The sequence below is a fragment of the Lactuca virosa genome, chromosome 6 (genome assembly GCF_052849685.1).
Source record: "Lactuca virosa cultivar CGN04683 chromosome 6, Lactuca_virosa_CGN04683_v6, whole genome shotgun sequence".
In the NCBI taxonomy this organism is placed as follows: Eukaryota; Viridiplantae; Streptophyta; class Magnoliopsida; order Asterales; family Asteraceae; genus Lactuca; species Lactuca virosa.
The window spans coordinates 60932307-60949188 of record NC_136431.1 but is presented as its reverse complement, the minus strand read 5'-3'; the positions used below and the strand labels follow the sequence as shown (position 1 = coordinate 60949188).

The 16882-nt window shown below is 39.1% G+C and overlaps 1 protein-coding gene across 1 annotated transcript; it reads left to right on the top strand.

Annotated features, from left to right (window-relative positions):
• Positions 1–2488: 2488 nt before the first annotated feature.
• On the top strand, positions 2489–5582 carry LOC145121576 (protein RRP6-like 2). Its single transcript, XM_079057299.1, has 10 exons — positions 2489–3169; positions 3723–3878; positions 3986–4144; positions 4237–4320; positions 4397–4400; positions 4499–4505; positions 4548–4593; positions 4690–4777; positions 4889–5058; positions 5124–5582. Exons 1-10 carry the CDS (start codon positions 2489–2491, stop codon positions 5580–5582), a joined length of 1854 nt encoding a protein of 617 aa, XP_078913425.1.
• Positions 5583–16882: the final 11300 nt, after the last annotated feature.

Below are 16882 nucleotides of genomic sequence, written 5' to 3'. Positions count from 1 at the left end.
AAAAAATAAAAAATGGAGAAGAAATGGAGAGGAGGTTAGAGAAGAAGGGGTTAGTTAGGGCGTTTAATTTCTACATGAAGGCGGTGTTGTGGTGGTGGAACTTCGACAACAGTGGAAAAGGCAGTGCTGTGGTGGTGCCCTGAAATGACCAAAGTATGAAAGTTGGTCTGAGGGAGAAGACAAAGAGAAAGAGAAATGAGGGAAGCACGCAAACCATTGCCGAAATTCGATGGCCTTCGTCGCCTGTGACTTTGGTCTCTATTGGAAGGATAAGCTTCGCCGATGAATGAAAAGGGACAACGTAAAAGGTGTTTTTACTTTAAAACATTAGCGACGACACCACATTTTACTTGAGGCAAAAAATCTCGCCATCCTATTTTCGACCTTTAGCAGTGACGGTAAATGTCGGTACACCCTAGCCTCTGGATCACTATATACTATTAACGACTTGGATTTACGGTGGACGAAGCAAACGGGTCCCTAGTTATAGCTTTAGTGACGCCACTGTTAGCGGAGACGAGAATATTAACGACACTAAGCGTGTTTGCTCAATGTCACCGCTAAACACTAATACTCTCGTCACCACTATTAATGGTGCCACTAAAGTTTATTATTCTTGTAGTGAAGATATATTTTTATGTGAAAATAAGAAAATGTTTAGAAAAAGATATCTTAAATAGATGGTGGCAGCTTTTTAGGGTTCCTCGTTATATAAAGAGTCTACTACATAATGTTTAAATTTTGGAAAGATAATCATTTTGTTGTTTTATTATTATTATTATTGTTGTTGTTGTTGTTGTTGTTGTTGGTATTTTTTTTTTACTTTTAAAATATATAAGGTGTCGGTCTATTAATGAATGTTAGAAATTAGAATTATGGGTGTTCAAAACTGAATATCCGAAAATTTCGAATGGTGGATATTAATATCCGTATTCGTATCTGAAATTTCGGATATACGAAATTTCGAATACGAATTCGGATATTCTAAAATGTTGTATCTTCAATAAAGATTATAGTATCTTTTGCACAAAATACGTATCCTATATGAGTATAAATTTTCTTTACATTTAACTAATTACAAAATAAAATGAAATGCATTAACTTAATGCTTTAAACCAACCATAAACTCTTTACATTTTACTAATTAACAAATAAAATGAAATGCATTAACTTAATGCTTTAAAGTGACCATAAACCATACTTCTTGAACTGCCCGTGGATTTTTCTGTTTAACGGATAAAATATCCTCTTAATTTCTTCATATTCATTTGAAATGATGACAAGTGTCTTAAAATATAATTAATTTTATCAAAATATAATACTTGTCACAATTTCACGTAAGAAGAAAATGTATAACGATATTTAATTTCTCTATCTCAATTATTATCCAAAATTAGCCACGTGCCCATGTATGTTTGCTAATTTAGTTGAAGATTAACTGAAATAGTGTAATTAAGGTCATGATCAGTTAAGATTAAACTATGTAATTACCCAAAGACAGAACGCATAATGACTTAAAAACTAGAATTTACAACACATTGAATATATAATAGTTAAACAATATCCTTTTAAGTATCATTTAATATTACAATTTAATTTTCATTATGTTTAAAACATGGCATGGATAAAAGCTTGGTATGCAAAGACAAACAACACAAAAACTAGAAAAAAAAACATTTGACAGCGAAAGTGAAATGCCTTACGTATAAAGTATAAAGTTAGCGAACTAAGCCCTCCGTCTCAAACTATCGCCATGTATTTCATTTTGAATTAAAAATATAATATTTTAGATTTCGGATATCTGAAATATCGGAAATTCTTGAAAATAGCTATCCAAATCCAAATCGAAAAATCACATATCCAAAAGTTCGGATAATTTTGTATCAGATATTTGGATTTGGATCGGATCTTCGAATTAGGATATTTGTTAACACCTCTAATTAGAATATGTAAAGAATTATGGAATTATATTCAGTTATCAATAAAAATATAAAACTATTAGCGTACATTGTACTTATCTTTGTAATTAGTAATAGTTATATCTTGTAGTTTCCTTGTGGCTCAAGACTTGCCATATAGATAGGACCCCATGTGTATACAAAGCTATAAGCATTGCATTGGAAAAACAATAAGGCAAGGGATTAACTTCTTGCATTGCATTGGAAAAACAATAAGGCAAGGGATTAACTTCTTTCAAACACAATAATCTGAAACTAAAAAACTTGGAGAATATTGTAAGTTATTTCGAAATTGTTGTAAGCTTTCTTGTACGATTCGTATTAAAAAACAAAATTCTCATGTTCATTGTACACTCTTTTACTAACAATCACACACAGTTTCCATGGAAGAACACCAGTAAACGTGAATCTTGCTGGGAAACACACATTCTTCGTTTTTTTTTTTTTAAACTATAAAACCCATAAACCCCTAAACGTTTCTTCCACCAAAACCCCTCTTTCTCTTCCAATTTCATATTTAAAACCTCCCAATGGATCCATCATTCACTCAAGAATCCCGAACCCAGAAATCATTGGTTGCTTCCTCTGTAAAGAGCAATTCCTTTTCCTCAATGTCAAAGATTTCCGGGTGTTCAGGAGAAATCTCAAGCAATAAAAATATTAATTTCTATGTCAACTTTGAAGAATTCAAAAACCCAATTCAAGAAACCTCTAAAAAGTCCCAGTTGATTCTTGAATATATTCCTTCTGAGAAACTATGGGGCAAAACTCAGAAGCGTTTTCCTAAATATGATCTTAAATATGATGAAGTTTATAACTGGTTAATCAACATTAATCATGAGATGTTTGAGAGGTTTGATGCGTCTCTTGATGAGATTAAGAAATCAAGATATAAAGAACAGAAGCTAATAAATCTACCTAACGATACTAAATTTCAATTAGTTAATCTAAAGAAAGAGAAAGTCATTGAGAAAGATTTGTTAGTTAATAGTAATTACCCTAACATGGAAGCTAATCATTCTTCATCTGTGAAGGTAGTTTCTTTGGAAGATAATGCAATGGGGACACAAAGGCCAAAAGTGTCTTTTCACATGAATTGGATTCCAAAGCCGCAAGATGTGTATAACATAGTGGTGAACAATGTAAATCAACCTTTTCAGCATGTTTGGTTGAAGACTAGTGAGGATGGGTCTAGGCTCATACACCCATTGGTTAGTTTCTTTTCTTTCTTTCATATCTAATGTGATGCTTTTTCTTTGATTTTTCAATTATCAATTCCATGATAGATTCAAAGCAAGAAATATTATATTAGTCGATCGTTAACTTCTTATGTATGATCAAGAACACTAGTAAAGTGACTTTGTTTAATATAAATTAAATTTTCAATAAATCTTGATAGAATGAAAGTTATTTGACATATTTTTAAAAAGTTAATTACCCGCTTTGCAATTTGTCATGCAAAGCTTGATAGTATGTTATTATTGTTAATACCTGCTTTCACTATATAACATTGTTCCTCTTTACTTTCAACATTATTGTTTGAATTTGTTTTTATTTCCTTATGTTTTAGATGGAAGCAATCCCCCTACTCTTGGGTTGGGGTTGAGGTTGCCTATGTTTTATCTCTCATTATCCGGCTCCTTAATTATGGGACTTGGGCATGTTTTTGTTGTAATTTGTCATGAAAAGCATAAATGTTATGGTTTTGTGTTATTTAGTAGCAAAATTCTTCATACATGTGGTTTACTTCTCTTCTACACACAGGAAAAACATTCGGTTTTCGACTTTGTTAATAAAAGTATGACCAATACCGAGCCATTAAAGCCACCTCCGGTTGAAACAACACCATTAAAGCTTGTACAAGACGTCAAAGACTTGAAAGAACTTGTTGCAAAGTTGCATGACACTAATGAATTTGCGGTAATTTGTACTTTCTTCCATTGACCATGTTTGACTTTGAGAGTATACAGGCTACTTTTCTCTTTGAAACTAGACATTAATTGTATCATTCTATGTTTTTTCTTTAGGTTGATTTGGAACACAACCAATATCGATCTTTCCAAGGTTTAACTTGCTTAATGCAAATATCTACACGAACAGAAGATTTCATTGTTGATACACTCAAACTTCGTGTTCACATTGGTCCATATTTGCGAGAGATTTTCAAAGATCCAACTAAAAGAAAGGTATATATAATATATAGTCTTATGTATAATATGTGAGTCATATTATATATTAAATTTTACCCACTGTAAAATATATATATATACTTCATCAGGTTATGCATGGAGCAGATAAAGATATTTTGTGGCTGCAACGAGACTTTGGCATATATGTTTGCAATATGTTTGACACCGGACAGGTTATCTTTCTTCATATAACTTACAAATCCATATTTACTTTTTTTTTTTTTTTTTTTCACATTTGTTGACTTTAAGAATTGTAAATCCACTTATATATTTATAACACTCGCTGTTTTTGTTGATGCCAAAATTACCAAAATTACCTTTTGTTTTTGTTTTTTTTTTACATTATTTTAGTTAGAAAATCCACTTATATATTTATAACACTCGCTGTTTGTTGATATAGGTTGCATGAAGCTGATCTCAATGGTCAACAACTTTCCATTGTTGCAGTAAGACATCGTATTTCCATTGCATTTTGCAAAGAAATTAACTTTCTCTCGTACATATTTGAATAATTTAAGGTTTTGTTTGTAAATGGCACACAGGCGCTTTGTGAATGGAGAGACATTGTTGCACGTGCAGAAGATGAAAGTACTGGATATGTATTGCCAAACAAAATTCTTATCGAAATTGGTAACTCAAAAACAGATACTTTTAGTTTTTCCCATGTTTTTGATCGAATTCAACTCTTTTCTTTTAGCTTTACTATCAAAATCTTATCGAATTTGGTAACTTAATGTGTAGCCAAGAAGATGCCGATCACAAATGAAGATCTACGTGGCTTGTTGACGTCTAATCACCCTCACATCGAGCGTAACCTCACTTCCATTGTTAGCATTATTCAGAATTCTATGTATAATGCAGCTGAGTTTGAAGGAGTTGCTAGGAGACTCAAGGAAGAACACATGGAAATGGTAAGTCATCAGTTTTTGAATTTTTAATTCTTCTTATACGTAAATGCATGGTTCGATGCATGAAGATTACTTTTTTGAATGCACAGAAATGGTTTGAAGAAGTTTCAGCTTCGAGTGGTGCAATAGGAGCAAATAGTTTCAGCAACATCGCTGGAGATCAATCAGGGAAGAAAGCTGGAAGTGTTGTCGCCGGAGTCAACTGGAATATTCCGATGAACGGATCAGGGTTCACGAACACCAAAGTACCGCTGCAGAACATGGTAGAAAATATTTGCGTTGGAAATGCAGCCGGAAATAGGAAATTGGATCTTGATCCAAAGCTATCATCGAGCTTCCCGAAGTGCTTACAGACCTCTAACGGAAGGATAATGATGAAGCAGAAGGAAGAAGACAAAGATGATGGTAAGAAGGTGATACCGGAAAAGTGGATAATGAACAAGTCTGCCGGAGGTTGCAAGGATGGTGGCGGAGGAAGGCCAAGGCCTCGACCTGGGCTTGTTACCGACATTGTTAACCGGGTTTAGAGCTTGGCTTCGAAGAACAGGGCTTTTAGGCATGGTAAAGGCCCAGATCTAGGCCTGTTTAGGAAAGGGAGCCTATGGTTTATTTTAAGAAGTGTTGGGATAAAATGTTAGAGAGGACTATTTGGACAGCGGTTTAAAGTTTGCCAAGTTGAGAAAGTTTAGATAGTTTCAGATTTTCTAGTAATTTGTTTCGGATAATTGCTATTTTCCTACTTTATCTTTTTGTTTGATGTACACCTATTTAAAGGCTATTTGATTTATGTATAATGAGTGGGTTACCTCTAACTCCTAATATCCTCAATATTGGTATAATTAAGATAGATAAAGAGAAACAGAGCACTAAACTGAAGCTTTATTCTCCAACTGAAGAAACAACAAACTGCCATGAAAATAAAGTAGTCTACACATCTACTGTAATGGTGGCTAGTGAAAGAGTGAAAGTAACTTTAATCAACGTACTATTCATTCCTTCTATGGACAATATAAACAATGGAGTATGTTGGATAATTTCATTGAAGTGGAATGCGTAGTGGTTCGTTATTGAATTTTGTGTTGCTAAACCACTTGTAGTCAATCTTATTGAGGCTCAACAAGAGAAATTAGAGTTAAAAGGACCTAAAAGCCAAAAATTATCCTTTTCAAGCCATCGATCGATCATTTTTCAAAACAGTTCTCAACAAAGATACCTCTAAGGATATTTGTATGAGATATATACGTTGTCTCATATTAACTCTTCAAAAAACTCTCTTATGAAAACGTTGTCTCATATTAACTCTTCAAAAAAGCTCTCTTATGAAAAGAGCATAGACTCCAAGATATATAGACACTTATAAACCATGTCGCAACGATATAAGATACACTAACACTCCGAGAGATGGAGGTTTGATGAGCACATGAGGTAGATGTGTCTATTTTAAACCGTGGAGGACATCATCTAATACCATGTAAGAAATATATATAATTTCATATTAACTCTCCAAAAAATCCTTATAAAGAGAAAAGTGACTTTATTGAAAGCATATGTTTCGAACTATTCTCATTGAGAGATGTTCGTTGTCAACAAAATTCAAATTCATGAAAATAAGAGAAAGATGGTATAGCGATTGAGAAAATTATTTGATCTTTAACATCAAATCTTATTAATAGAAAGACTATTTTGTTGTTTATGTAATCAAATAATAGAAAGATATCAATGGATTGTGGTCGATAAGCTGCAAAGCTTATTAATAGTGCATGAAAAAAAGGTGGAATAACCTGATTCAAAGGAACACGAACCAAAGACATCAATTGGAAATCACTAAACAAGATAAGTGGTTGTTGTCGATGTGAACAAATAAATAATCCAAAAATATATAACACATGGAGTATGTAGAGTGATAAGAAGGGATTGTGTTAATAGAGATCGGTTCAACTCCAATCATATGAAATATATATTTAGAAGCTTATTTAAAATAAAGGTGGGTTGTTTGATTAAAATATATTCTATATATAGAAAATGTTAGTGTATCACATATCGGTGCGATACGGTCATATAAGTGACTATATATGTTGTGTAAGAACCCATAAATTAGAGAGAAATGACTTTGGGTGAATAAATGACCAAAAGAGTAATTTGGTCATTTAGAGGAATTTCATGAATTGAGAAGATGTAATTTCATGAAACGGGTTGAGATAAGTCTAAGTCACATTTATAAGATGAGATAAGTGATTTAAAGAGAAGAAATGCAAGAGATGGTGCATTTAGGCCATAAAGGGTAGAATATGAATTTTATGCTTTTTCGGTCAGTTTTGTGACTTAACAGATTAAGACCTGTAAGTAGTTAGTCCAAAGTGACTTAATGGAGTTATAGAACTCATCATCGCCTTCGCGTAGATATAAGGATCATAGAAACGGGTTTAAAATGACTATGGTGCGGAGAGAACTCTTATGCATGCATTCTTTTCGATTATGGTGCGGAGAGAAGTTTTGTTAGTCATTCATTTAAACACCTACTCAAGCATGAATCCCAACCTTTAACCGAAACATTCACTGTCGAGATGGCTAACGGAAAGAAAGAGAGCACTAACGACGTATTCATAGGTTGTATCCTTACCCTAAACGACCATTCTTTTCCAATCGACCTCATGCCAGTTTCCATAAAAAGCTTCGATGTCATCATTGGCATGGATTGGTTGAGCCCCAATCGTGCTGATATCCTTTGTTATGAAAAAGCCATTCTCCTCAATCTGCTATCAGGCGAAACCCTCATTATCTATGGTGACAAACTCAGCTCAAGCTTTCGCATCATTTCATGCATCAAAGCCCAAAAATATATGCAAAAGGAGTGCTATGCATTCCTAGCCCATGTGGTTAACGAGAAATAGGAAGTTAAAGACCTCGAGAGTATCCCCGAAGTCTGCAACTTTCCTGATGTCTTTCCCGAAGATCTTCCCGGAATTCCCCCCGAGCGCCAAGTCGAGTTCCGAATCGACTTAATCCACGGAGCTACCCCCGTAGCTAAATCCCCTTACCGTCTAGCGCCGGCAGAAATGCAAGATTTATCCAGCCAGCTCAATGAACTACTCAACAAGGTATTCATCAGACCAAGTTCCTCACCTTGGGGAGCCCCGATCCTATTCGTGAAAAAGAAGGATGGATCCTTTCGGATGTGCATAGATTATCGTGAACTGAACAAGCTTACCATCAAAAACCGTTACCCCTTACCCAGAATCGACGACCTCTTCGATCAACTTCAAGGAGCCAACTACTTCTCCAAGATAGACCTAAGGTTAGGGTACCATCAGTTCTGAGTCCATGAGGGTGATGTTCCTAAGAAAGCATTTCAGACTCGATATGGTCACTATGAGTTTGTAGTGATGCCCTTTGGTCTAACCAACGCACCCGCGGTATTCATGGATCTGATGAATCGAGTGTGCCGCCCCGTCCTAGATAAGTTCGTAATAGTATTCATTGATGACATACTTGTCTATTCTCAGAGTGAGGCAGATCATAGATAGCATTTGAGGCTAGTGCTAGAAACTTTGAGGGCGGAGAAGCTATATGCAAAATTCTCAAAGTGCGAATTCTGGATCAGAAAAGTAACTTTCCTCGGTTACGTGGTTAGCGAAGAAGGCATACACGTGGACCCTTCCAAAATTAAAGCGATAGAAAGTTGGTCAGCACCGAAGACACCCACAGAAATCCGTCAATTCTTGGGTCTTGCTGGCTACTATCGTAGGTTTATCCAGAATTTCTCCAGGATTGCTAAGCCTCTAACCGCCTTGAATCAGAAAGGTATAACCTTTAGTTGGGGAGAAAGTCAAGACACTGTGTTCCAAACACTGAAGCAGGACTTATGCAACACACCTATCTTATCCCTGCCAGAAGGGATGGAGGACTTCGTTGTCTACTGTGATGTATCCAATCAGGGCCTAGGCTGTGTGCTCATGCAACGAGGAAAGGTTATTGCCTATGCCTCGAGACAGCTGAAAGCACTCGAAGTCAATTATACAACTCACGACCTGGAGTTGGGAGCAGTGGTCTTCGCACTAAAGATTTGGAGACATTATCTCTACGGAACCAAGGGCATTGTCTTCACCGACCATAAGAGCTTACATCACATTTTCGATCAGAAAGAGTTGAACATGAGGCAACGGCGATGGGTTGAGCTACTCAGCAATTACGAGTGTGAAATACGCTATCATCCCGGCAAGGCCAATGTGGTAGCAGATGCCCTCAGCCAGAAAGAGCATTCAGGTCGCAGAGTAAAGGCACTTACGATAACTATCCATTCCTATATGTCCACACAAATCAGAGAGGCTCAGTTAAAAGCCTTAAAACCAGAGAACGTGGAGGATGAAGCCTTGAGGGGAATGGAAAAGAACTTAGAGATCAAGGGAGACGGAGTTTATTATTTCATGAACCGGATCTGGACCCTGAAGTTCGGCGGTTACAGAGAGGTTGTTATGTGCGAACCTCACAAGACTCGATACTCTGTTCACCCAGGTTCGGATAAGATGTATCTGGATCTCAAAAAGCTATATTGGTGGCCAAACATGAAAGCAGAGATTACTACCTTCGTGGGCAAGTGTCTGACTTGCGCCAAGGTAAAGGTGGAATATCAAAAGCCCTTAGGTCTACTTCAACAGCCAAAAATACCTGAGTGGAAGTGCGCACGAATCACAATGGACTTCATTACCAAGTTGCCAAAGACCCAAAGTGGCCATGACAGTATCTGGGTAATCGTCGACAGATTGACTAAATCTGACCACTTCCTGCCAATCAAAGAAACATTCAAGATGGAGAGACTGACACGAATATATATCCAAGAGATAGTTCGTCTGCATGGTGTGCCTGTGTCCATTATCTCCGATCGGGATAGCAGATTCACCTTGAGATTTTGGCAATCACTGCAGAAGGCTCTTGGAACTAAGATGGATATGAGCACAACTTACCATCCACAGACCGATGGGCAGAGTGAGAGGACCATCCAAACTTTAGAAGACATGCTGAGAGCGTGCATTATCGACTTTGGTAAGTCGTGGGATACTCATTTGCCCTTGGTCGAGTTCTCCTACAACAACAACTATCATACTAGCATCAAGGTTGCGCCGTTTGAAGCCCTCTATGGCCGTAAGTGCAGATCCCCTTTGTGTTGTGCTAAGGTGGGTGACACACAGCTAGCCAAAGGTCAAGTCCCCGATAGCACTCTCACAGGCCCATAAATCATCCGTGAAACCCCAGAAAAGATCGTACAAATCAGAGAACGACTAAAAGCTTCAAGAGATAGAGAAAAGAGCTACGCCGATAAGAGACGAAAACCTTTGGAGTTCCAGGTTGGTGATCGCGTCCTGTTGAAGGTCTCACCCTAGAAGGGCATGATATGCTTTGGAAAGCGTGGAAAGCTAAATCCGAGATACATAGGACCATTTCTAGATCCTCGCTAGGATCGGTTTCGTAGCATATAAACTTCGTTTACCCCAAGAGCTTAGCAACATTCATCCCGTCTTCCACGTGTCGAACCTTAAAAAGTGTCTATCCGAAGAAACCCTTGTGATCCCTCTTGATGAGATCGAGGTCAACGAGAACCTTAATTTCGTGGAAGAACCAGTCGAAATCATGGATCGGGAAGTCAAACGAACTAAACAAAGTCGCATACCGATAGTGAAGGCCCGCTGGAATGCCAAGCGGGGACTTTAATTCACTTGGGAGCGCGAAGATCAGATGAAACAGAAATACCCGCATCTTTTTCCGTGTCCATGATTGTATTCTACATTTGAATTTCGGGACGAAATTCCCTCTTTCAGGGGGATGATGTGACAACCCGAACCTTTTTCCGTTAAAGTTAGCCGTTTTCTGTTAAATAAATTACGAATTATATTTGTTCCGTTAAATTCTTATGGCTTAGAAGATCGTTTTTATAAGAGTCGAAAACAAAATCACGTGAAAACCCGAGTTTCCTTCAAAAATCAGCGGATTCCGGCCTGAGTGGTGTTCACGGCCGTGAACCCGATCACGATCGTAAACCCGTTCACGGTGGGTGGACCCCACCACCGACCATGAACCCCCTATATATATGTCCTCCTACCCCTTATTTGCACTTTTCTGGCTGCGAACACCCTTTTTCTCTCTAAAAATCATCACCCGAAAACACAAGATTTCTCTTCATCTATCACTCTATCCGCCTTGGAACACATTTTGGAGCATCAAACACCCGCCTTTTCATAAAAAATCAAGTGTTGCTGTTCTTGAGTTCACGGACGTGAACCCTTCAAATCTTCATATTTCATCAAGAACAGGCCGTGAACCCTTCAAACCTTCAAAGGCCGTAAACCATTCAAAAGCAGTAAACAGTTCACGGCCGAGAACAGTTCACGGCTGGAAACCCTTCACGGCCGCGAACCTTCACAAATCGTGAACTTGGCTGAAAACCCGCTTTTTCCCGATTCAATCGAGTCCCGGTAACATTCCTTAACTAAAAGAAAGTGTTTTCCAACACTATAATTAATGGTTTCGCTAATATTATGCGTATATGTGTTTAATTATTATTAGGATTCCGTTAATTCCGCGTTCAACGATTCGAAGGTCCTCATTCAGTTTCACAGTCCGACACCTTCACGCAACTAACAGTGAGTTCATACCCCTACACTTTTATTGTTTTAATGTTTTTAGGGGGAGGATACAAGCAAGACACAAATAAATTTAATGACTTATATAATGGAATTTAAACAGGATTAAAATTAGACGATTGTTTCAAACCAAAGATTATTACTTTTTATAAATCATTTAGATATTTATCCCTTTTGTAAAATGTTGAGCATAAGGGAAGTTTTCAACATAATTGTAGAGTTTCAATGTAAAACACGAATTGAATACATTAACAAACGAATAAACTATAATAGGTATAGTTTATGGAACAATTATCTTATCAATGCACGAAACACCGATTCAATGCGAACGAACATATAAACTATTTAGGGTATAGTTTATGAGTCATATAAACAGTCATTTAAATTCAAGGGATTTATTTGATTCTGCACCTAATTGTTAGTATATCATTTTATGAGCGAGCATCTTCGCGTACTTACTTAAGTACTAGAAAAAGTCTTGAGATTATAACCACAGTCTCCTTGAGGGAGAACGTGAGTTTTTGTATAGATCTATACGGGATTGACAATCCCGCAACACAACTGTTAGCTACAGTTAGGCCGGCAGGCCTGGGTGACAAAGTCATTTCGATTCTGACACCTGAAGAACGTCGTTCAAGCAATTCAATGGTCAAGTATGGTTATAACAACTCATAAATTTGGTACTAAATAATACGATTAATGTATGAATGGTAATAACTTCAATTACTTTTATTTTAAAGTAATAGAACTACTATACATACTGGAGGATTCCAAAGTTTTTCCTAACTTACTATATATACTGGTGATAACCAGGGTTTTTATGTAAAAGAGTTTTTCATTCAAAACAACAACATACAACGCATCTAGTGGTAACCAGGCATATGAACTAATACATTATGGGATACTGTAACAAAAACACACATGTTAGAAAATATTGGATTTTCTTGGAAACATACAATCATTTTCATTGATTTATTAACAAGTTTTTATTACAAAAACATGCTTATGAACTCACCAGCTTAATGTTGATACTCTTTCAAAACCGCTTGTATTCTCAGGAAATCAGTAGACAGGTACCCCGCAGACTTTTGAGAAGACGGAGCGCATAGAGTCACATCTTTATATTTTGCTATTTTTGATGTATATAAATACGAATCAAACAGATGTATATACCTTTTATATATTCAATGTAATGGTTGTGTTTACTTTGATTACTATGATGTAATTGTTGTGATACTACACATGACGTCCTCCACCCCCGAACGTTTCCGCCGTTCCGGTTTAGGGGTGTGACACATATCGAGTCCTAAAAGCTGTCTTCTACACATCCTCATCCCTGACTCGCATATGGTGATAACCCGATCGCAGATCAATCTTGGAGAACCAAGATGCACCCTGTAGCTGGTCAAACAAATCATCAATGCTCAGGAGGGGATAACGGTTCTTCACCGTTACTTTATTCAACTCCCGACAGTCTATGCACATCCGATTGCGACCCGTCCTTCTTCTTCACAAACAGAATCAGGGCTCGCCATGGCGAACTACTCGGCCTGATAAATCCCTTGTCTAGCAGCTCTTGCAGTTGCGTAAACAACTCCTGCATCTCGGGAGGAGCCAACCGATATGGTGACTTGGTTATCGAAGCCGCACCAGGGACTAGGTCAATCCTGAACTCAACCTGTATCTCCAGAGGTATCCCAGGTAAATCCTCCGGGAATACGTCCGGGTACTCTCGCACTACTGGTATGTCATCGACTGTCGCCTTACCCTTATCCCGGGTATCCATGACATAGGCTACATAACCCGCTGAAGATAGCGCTCGCTCTTGCTGCTGAGCATAGAGTCAATCCACCCTGCGGCCTCTCGCCCTAAATCACTAACCCTCCCCCACTAGGAGTCCGAATCCTCACTAGCTGCTGCTTGCAGTCAATCACTGCCCCATTAGGGCTCAACCAATCCATACCCACTATAACCTTATTCCCTCGGAGGGGAATAGGGACTAGATCCACAGAAAACTACTCATCAAATAACTGTAGTGTACATCCTCGGTGGACTCTCGCAACCCTGACGGTCCTATCGTCTGCTATCTCCACATCAAGCGGGACATCTAGCTCTCCAGGATACCCTGTGAATCGCTTGCTGAGCGCGAGCGACACAAAAGATCGGGTGGCACCTGAATCAAACAGTACCAAAGCTGATATACCGTTCACTAAGAACGATCCTATAACAAACATATAAACATAAGCAATAATCAATACAAATAAAGAAACAAGGAGAAGATACATACTCGTAACGACATCAGGAGCTGAACGTGCCTCCTCTGCTGTCAACTGGAAGGCTCTGCTCTTCACCACTGGCGCCTCTGTCTGGCCCTGACGACCGTCTGTAATCCTCAATGTAGCAGGGGCGGGTGCCGCCACCTTCCCTGCTGCTGCTAAACTCGGACATTGGGACCTCTTGTGGCCCCTCTAATTGCACTGAAAGCAAATCAGACAGATGATGTGATGGTGATGGTAGCGGTACAATCTCTGCTGACATGTCCAGTTTGGCCGCACTTGAAGCAGCCCGAACTACCTGCCCTACACGTCCCCTCGTGCCGCCCTGCCACACTTGCCGCAGCGGCCTCGGCCCTGCTGGCCCTTCCCACGGGAATCTACCTTGGGTTTTTTGCCCGAGCCCTCCACGCCAGACACTTTCTATGGCTTCCTCTTCCTCTCCATCTCTAAATCAATCTCCCTCTCACGAGCCCTAGAAATCATATCCTCCAACGTCTTGTAGCTGGAGCGACTCACAAACTGGTGGATATCACTCCGCAACATCTCATGATATCGGGCCTTCTTCATCTCCTCGTTCGCCACGTACTGCGGAACGAGAAGGGCCCTCTCCCTAAGCTTGGTGGTGATATCCGCCACTGTCTCTGTCATCTGCTCAAGATCCTGGAACTCCCTAGCTAGCTGTTGCACCTCAATCACAGGTGCAAACTCGGCCCTGAACCTGGCCAAAAAATCACTCCAGGTCATCGCATCTAAAACTGTATCATCCCTAATGGCTCATCTGACCTCCACCCACCAATCACGTGCCCTGTCCTTCAGAAGACAGGACGCAAGTCGAACGTTGTCCCCCTCGGGACATCTGCTGGTGCGGAATGCGTTGGCGACATCTGCCAACCATCTGCTACTCGCAATGGGGTACTGAGCCCCATGGTAATCGGGATCTCCACAACCCCTGAACTCCCTGAATTTCAGTGTGCACGCCTCTAGAATGGCCGCCATCTCGGTGCGGAATGCACCCAACCTCTCATCATGTATCTCCAAGATGCCCTCCTTGACCGAACCAAAGATCATAGGAGTCTGGTCTAGAATGATGCGTGTGATCTCAGACGAGATGAACTCTCTTGTCTGCTCATCCAGCTGCCCAACTCCAGAGCCCGAGCCTGATCCCTCACCAGTGCCTAAAGTGCCGACTGGCCTAATGCGTAGCGTCACCATAATACACCATAATAAACATCAATATACTCATCATATCTCGAGGGATCTCACACACTACAAGTTTCTTGGATTCATCTCAGCCTTCCTTGATTCGAGTACGGATCCTCTGCTTTCAGTAGTACGGACACATACTACCTTCCACACCTATCCGTACTTTCCTCAAGAACTGCCTTGACTCCACCAATTCCCCTCTACTACTACTGGTGTTCTCACGCTAATCTCATCCTAGGCTTGCCCTAGGGTAATCACCAATCCACTCTCCGCTATCAGCTGCATAAGAAGTCCCTGCTACCTCCCCCTAACTAGCTCGCGAATACCATTACATATCACTAAGACTAGATAATTCTTCGAATGAGAGATCCTACCCTACAACGGTTGGACTCAAACAAGAGCTGCGAAATAGAGCTAGACCTAACCTTCTGAAATTATTTAATCCTTGCAATATGTAACTTAACATATTCGTTTACTAGTTAGTAAAAGATAACTAAGACTCCTAAAAGCACAAAGCAAACAACATTCGAGCTTCAAGTCAACATAATCAAGCATATCCTAATCAGGCCATTATATCACCGACTAATCTGTACTAGCATGCAGTTCATAAATCTGATAAACATATAACAGGCACATAAGGCATCCTTCCTAGATCCTTAGTCCTAATCTAGCATGCAGTTCTCATAAACATATCATAACATAAACTTGTATGGGTAAATTGGGAGTACTTACTTGAGCTCGGCTGATTGCATGCACCACACCCTTTTCTCTTTTCAAAATTCTTTTCTCTTTTCAAAGTTCTTTTTATAAAACAATTTTCTTTAGAAAATTTTTTCATACCAATTTCTTAGTTTGAGTTCAGACACACCCGAGAGTGCACCCGAATCCCTCAAACCAAGGCTCTGATACCAACTTGAAACATCCCAAAAATACGGTCCAAAATTTTCGTTTTAAAATCATTTAAGAAAACCATAATTCCTCAACATCATACTAAAATCACAGGTCATGTATCCCCAAAACATCATATCAAAATAATATATCAAAATCACGTGTCAAAACATCAGAGTCTAAACATCCTAGGCTAAAACTGTGGTGTGTGTGTGTGTAGGGGTGAAAACGAGCCAAGCTACTCGAGAGCTATTCGGGATCAGCTCGTTAAAATCTCGACTCGAAACCGATTTTAAACAAGACCGAGCCGAGCTCGAGCTTAATATTAAGCTCGTTTATTAAACGAGCTCGAGCTCGAGCCTAGGTCACTAAGCTCGATTAGGATCGCGAGCCTAAACGAGCCTTTATATAATATAATTTATTATTATTTTCATATATTAGAGTAAAAAACATATTTGGAAAATTAGGGATTTAGGGTATTAGTAAACGATATTCTTAACGAGCTCGAGCCGAGCTTAAGCTTATTTAAGAACGGCAAACGAAAAACGAGCCGAGCCCGAGCACGATCCGAGCTTGTATAATTCTTTACGAGCTCTAGCCGAGCTCAATACAACAAAACTCGAATCGAGCCGAGCTCGAGCTCGAGCCTCGTATAACTTAAACGAGCCCGAGCCGAGCCTGAACAAGCTCGGGCTCGGCTCGACTCGTTTGCACCCCTATGTGTGTGTTATGCAGTCATCCCGAGCTCTTCCCCTTGCTAGTGGAAGTAGCTGAAACCAAAACTGAAAAATCTAAGCACGAAGCTTAGTGAGTCTCCCTAAACTA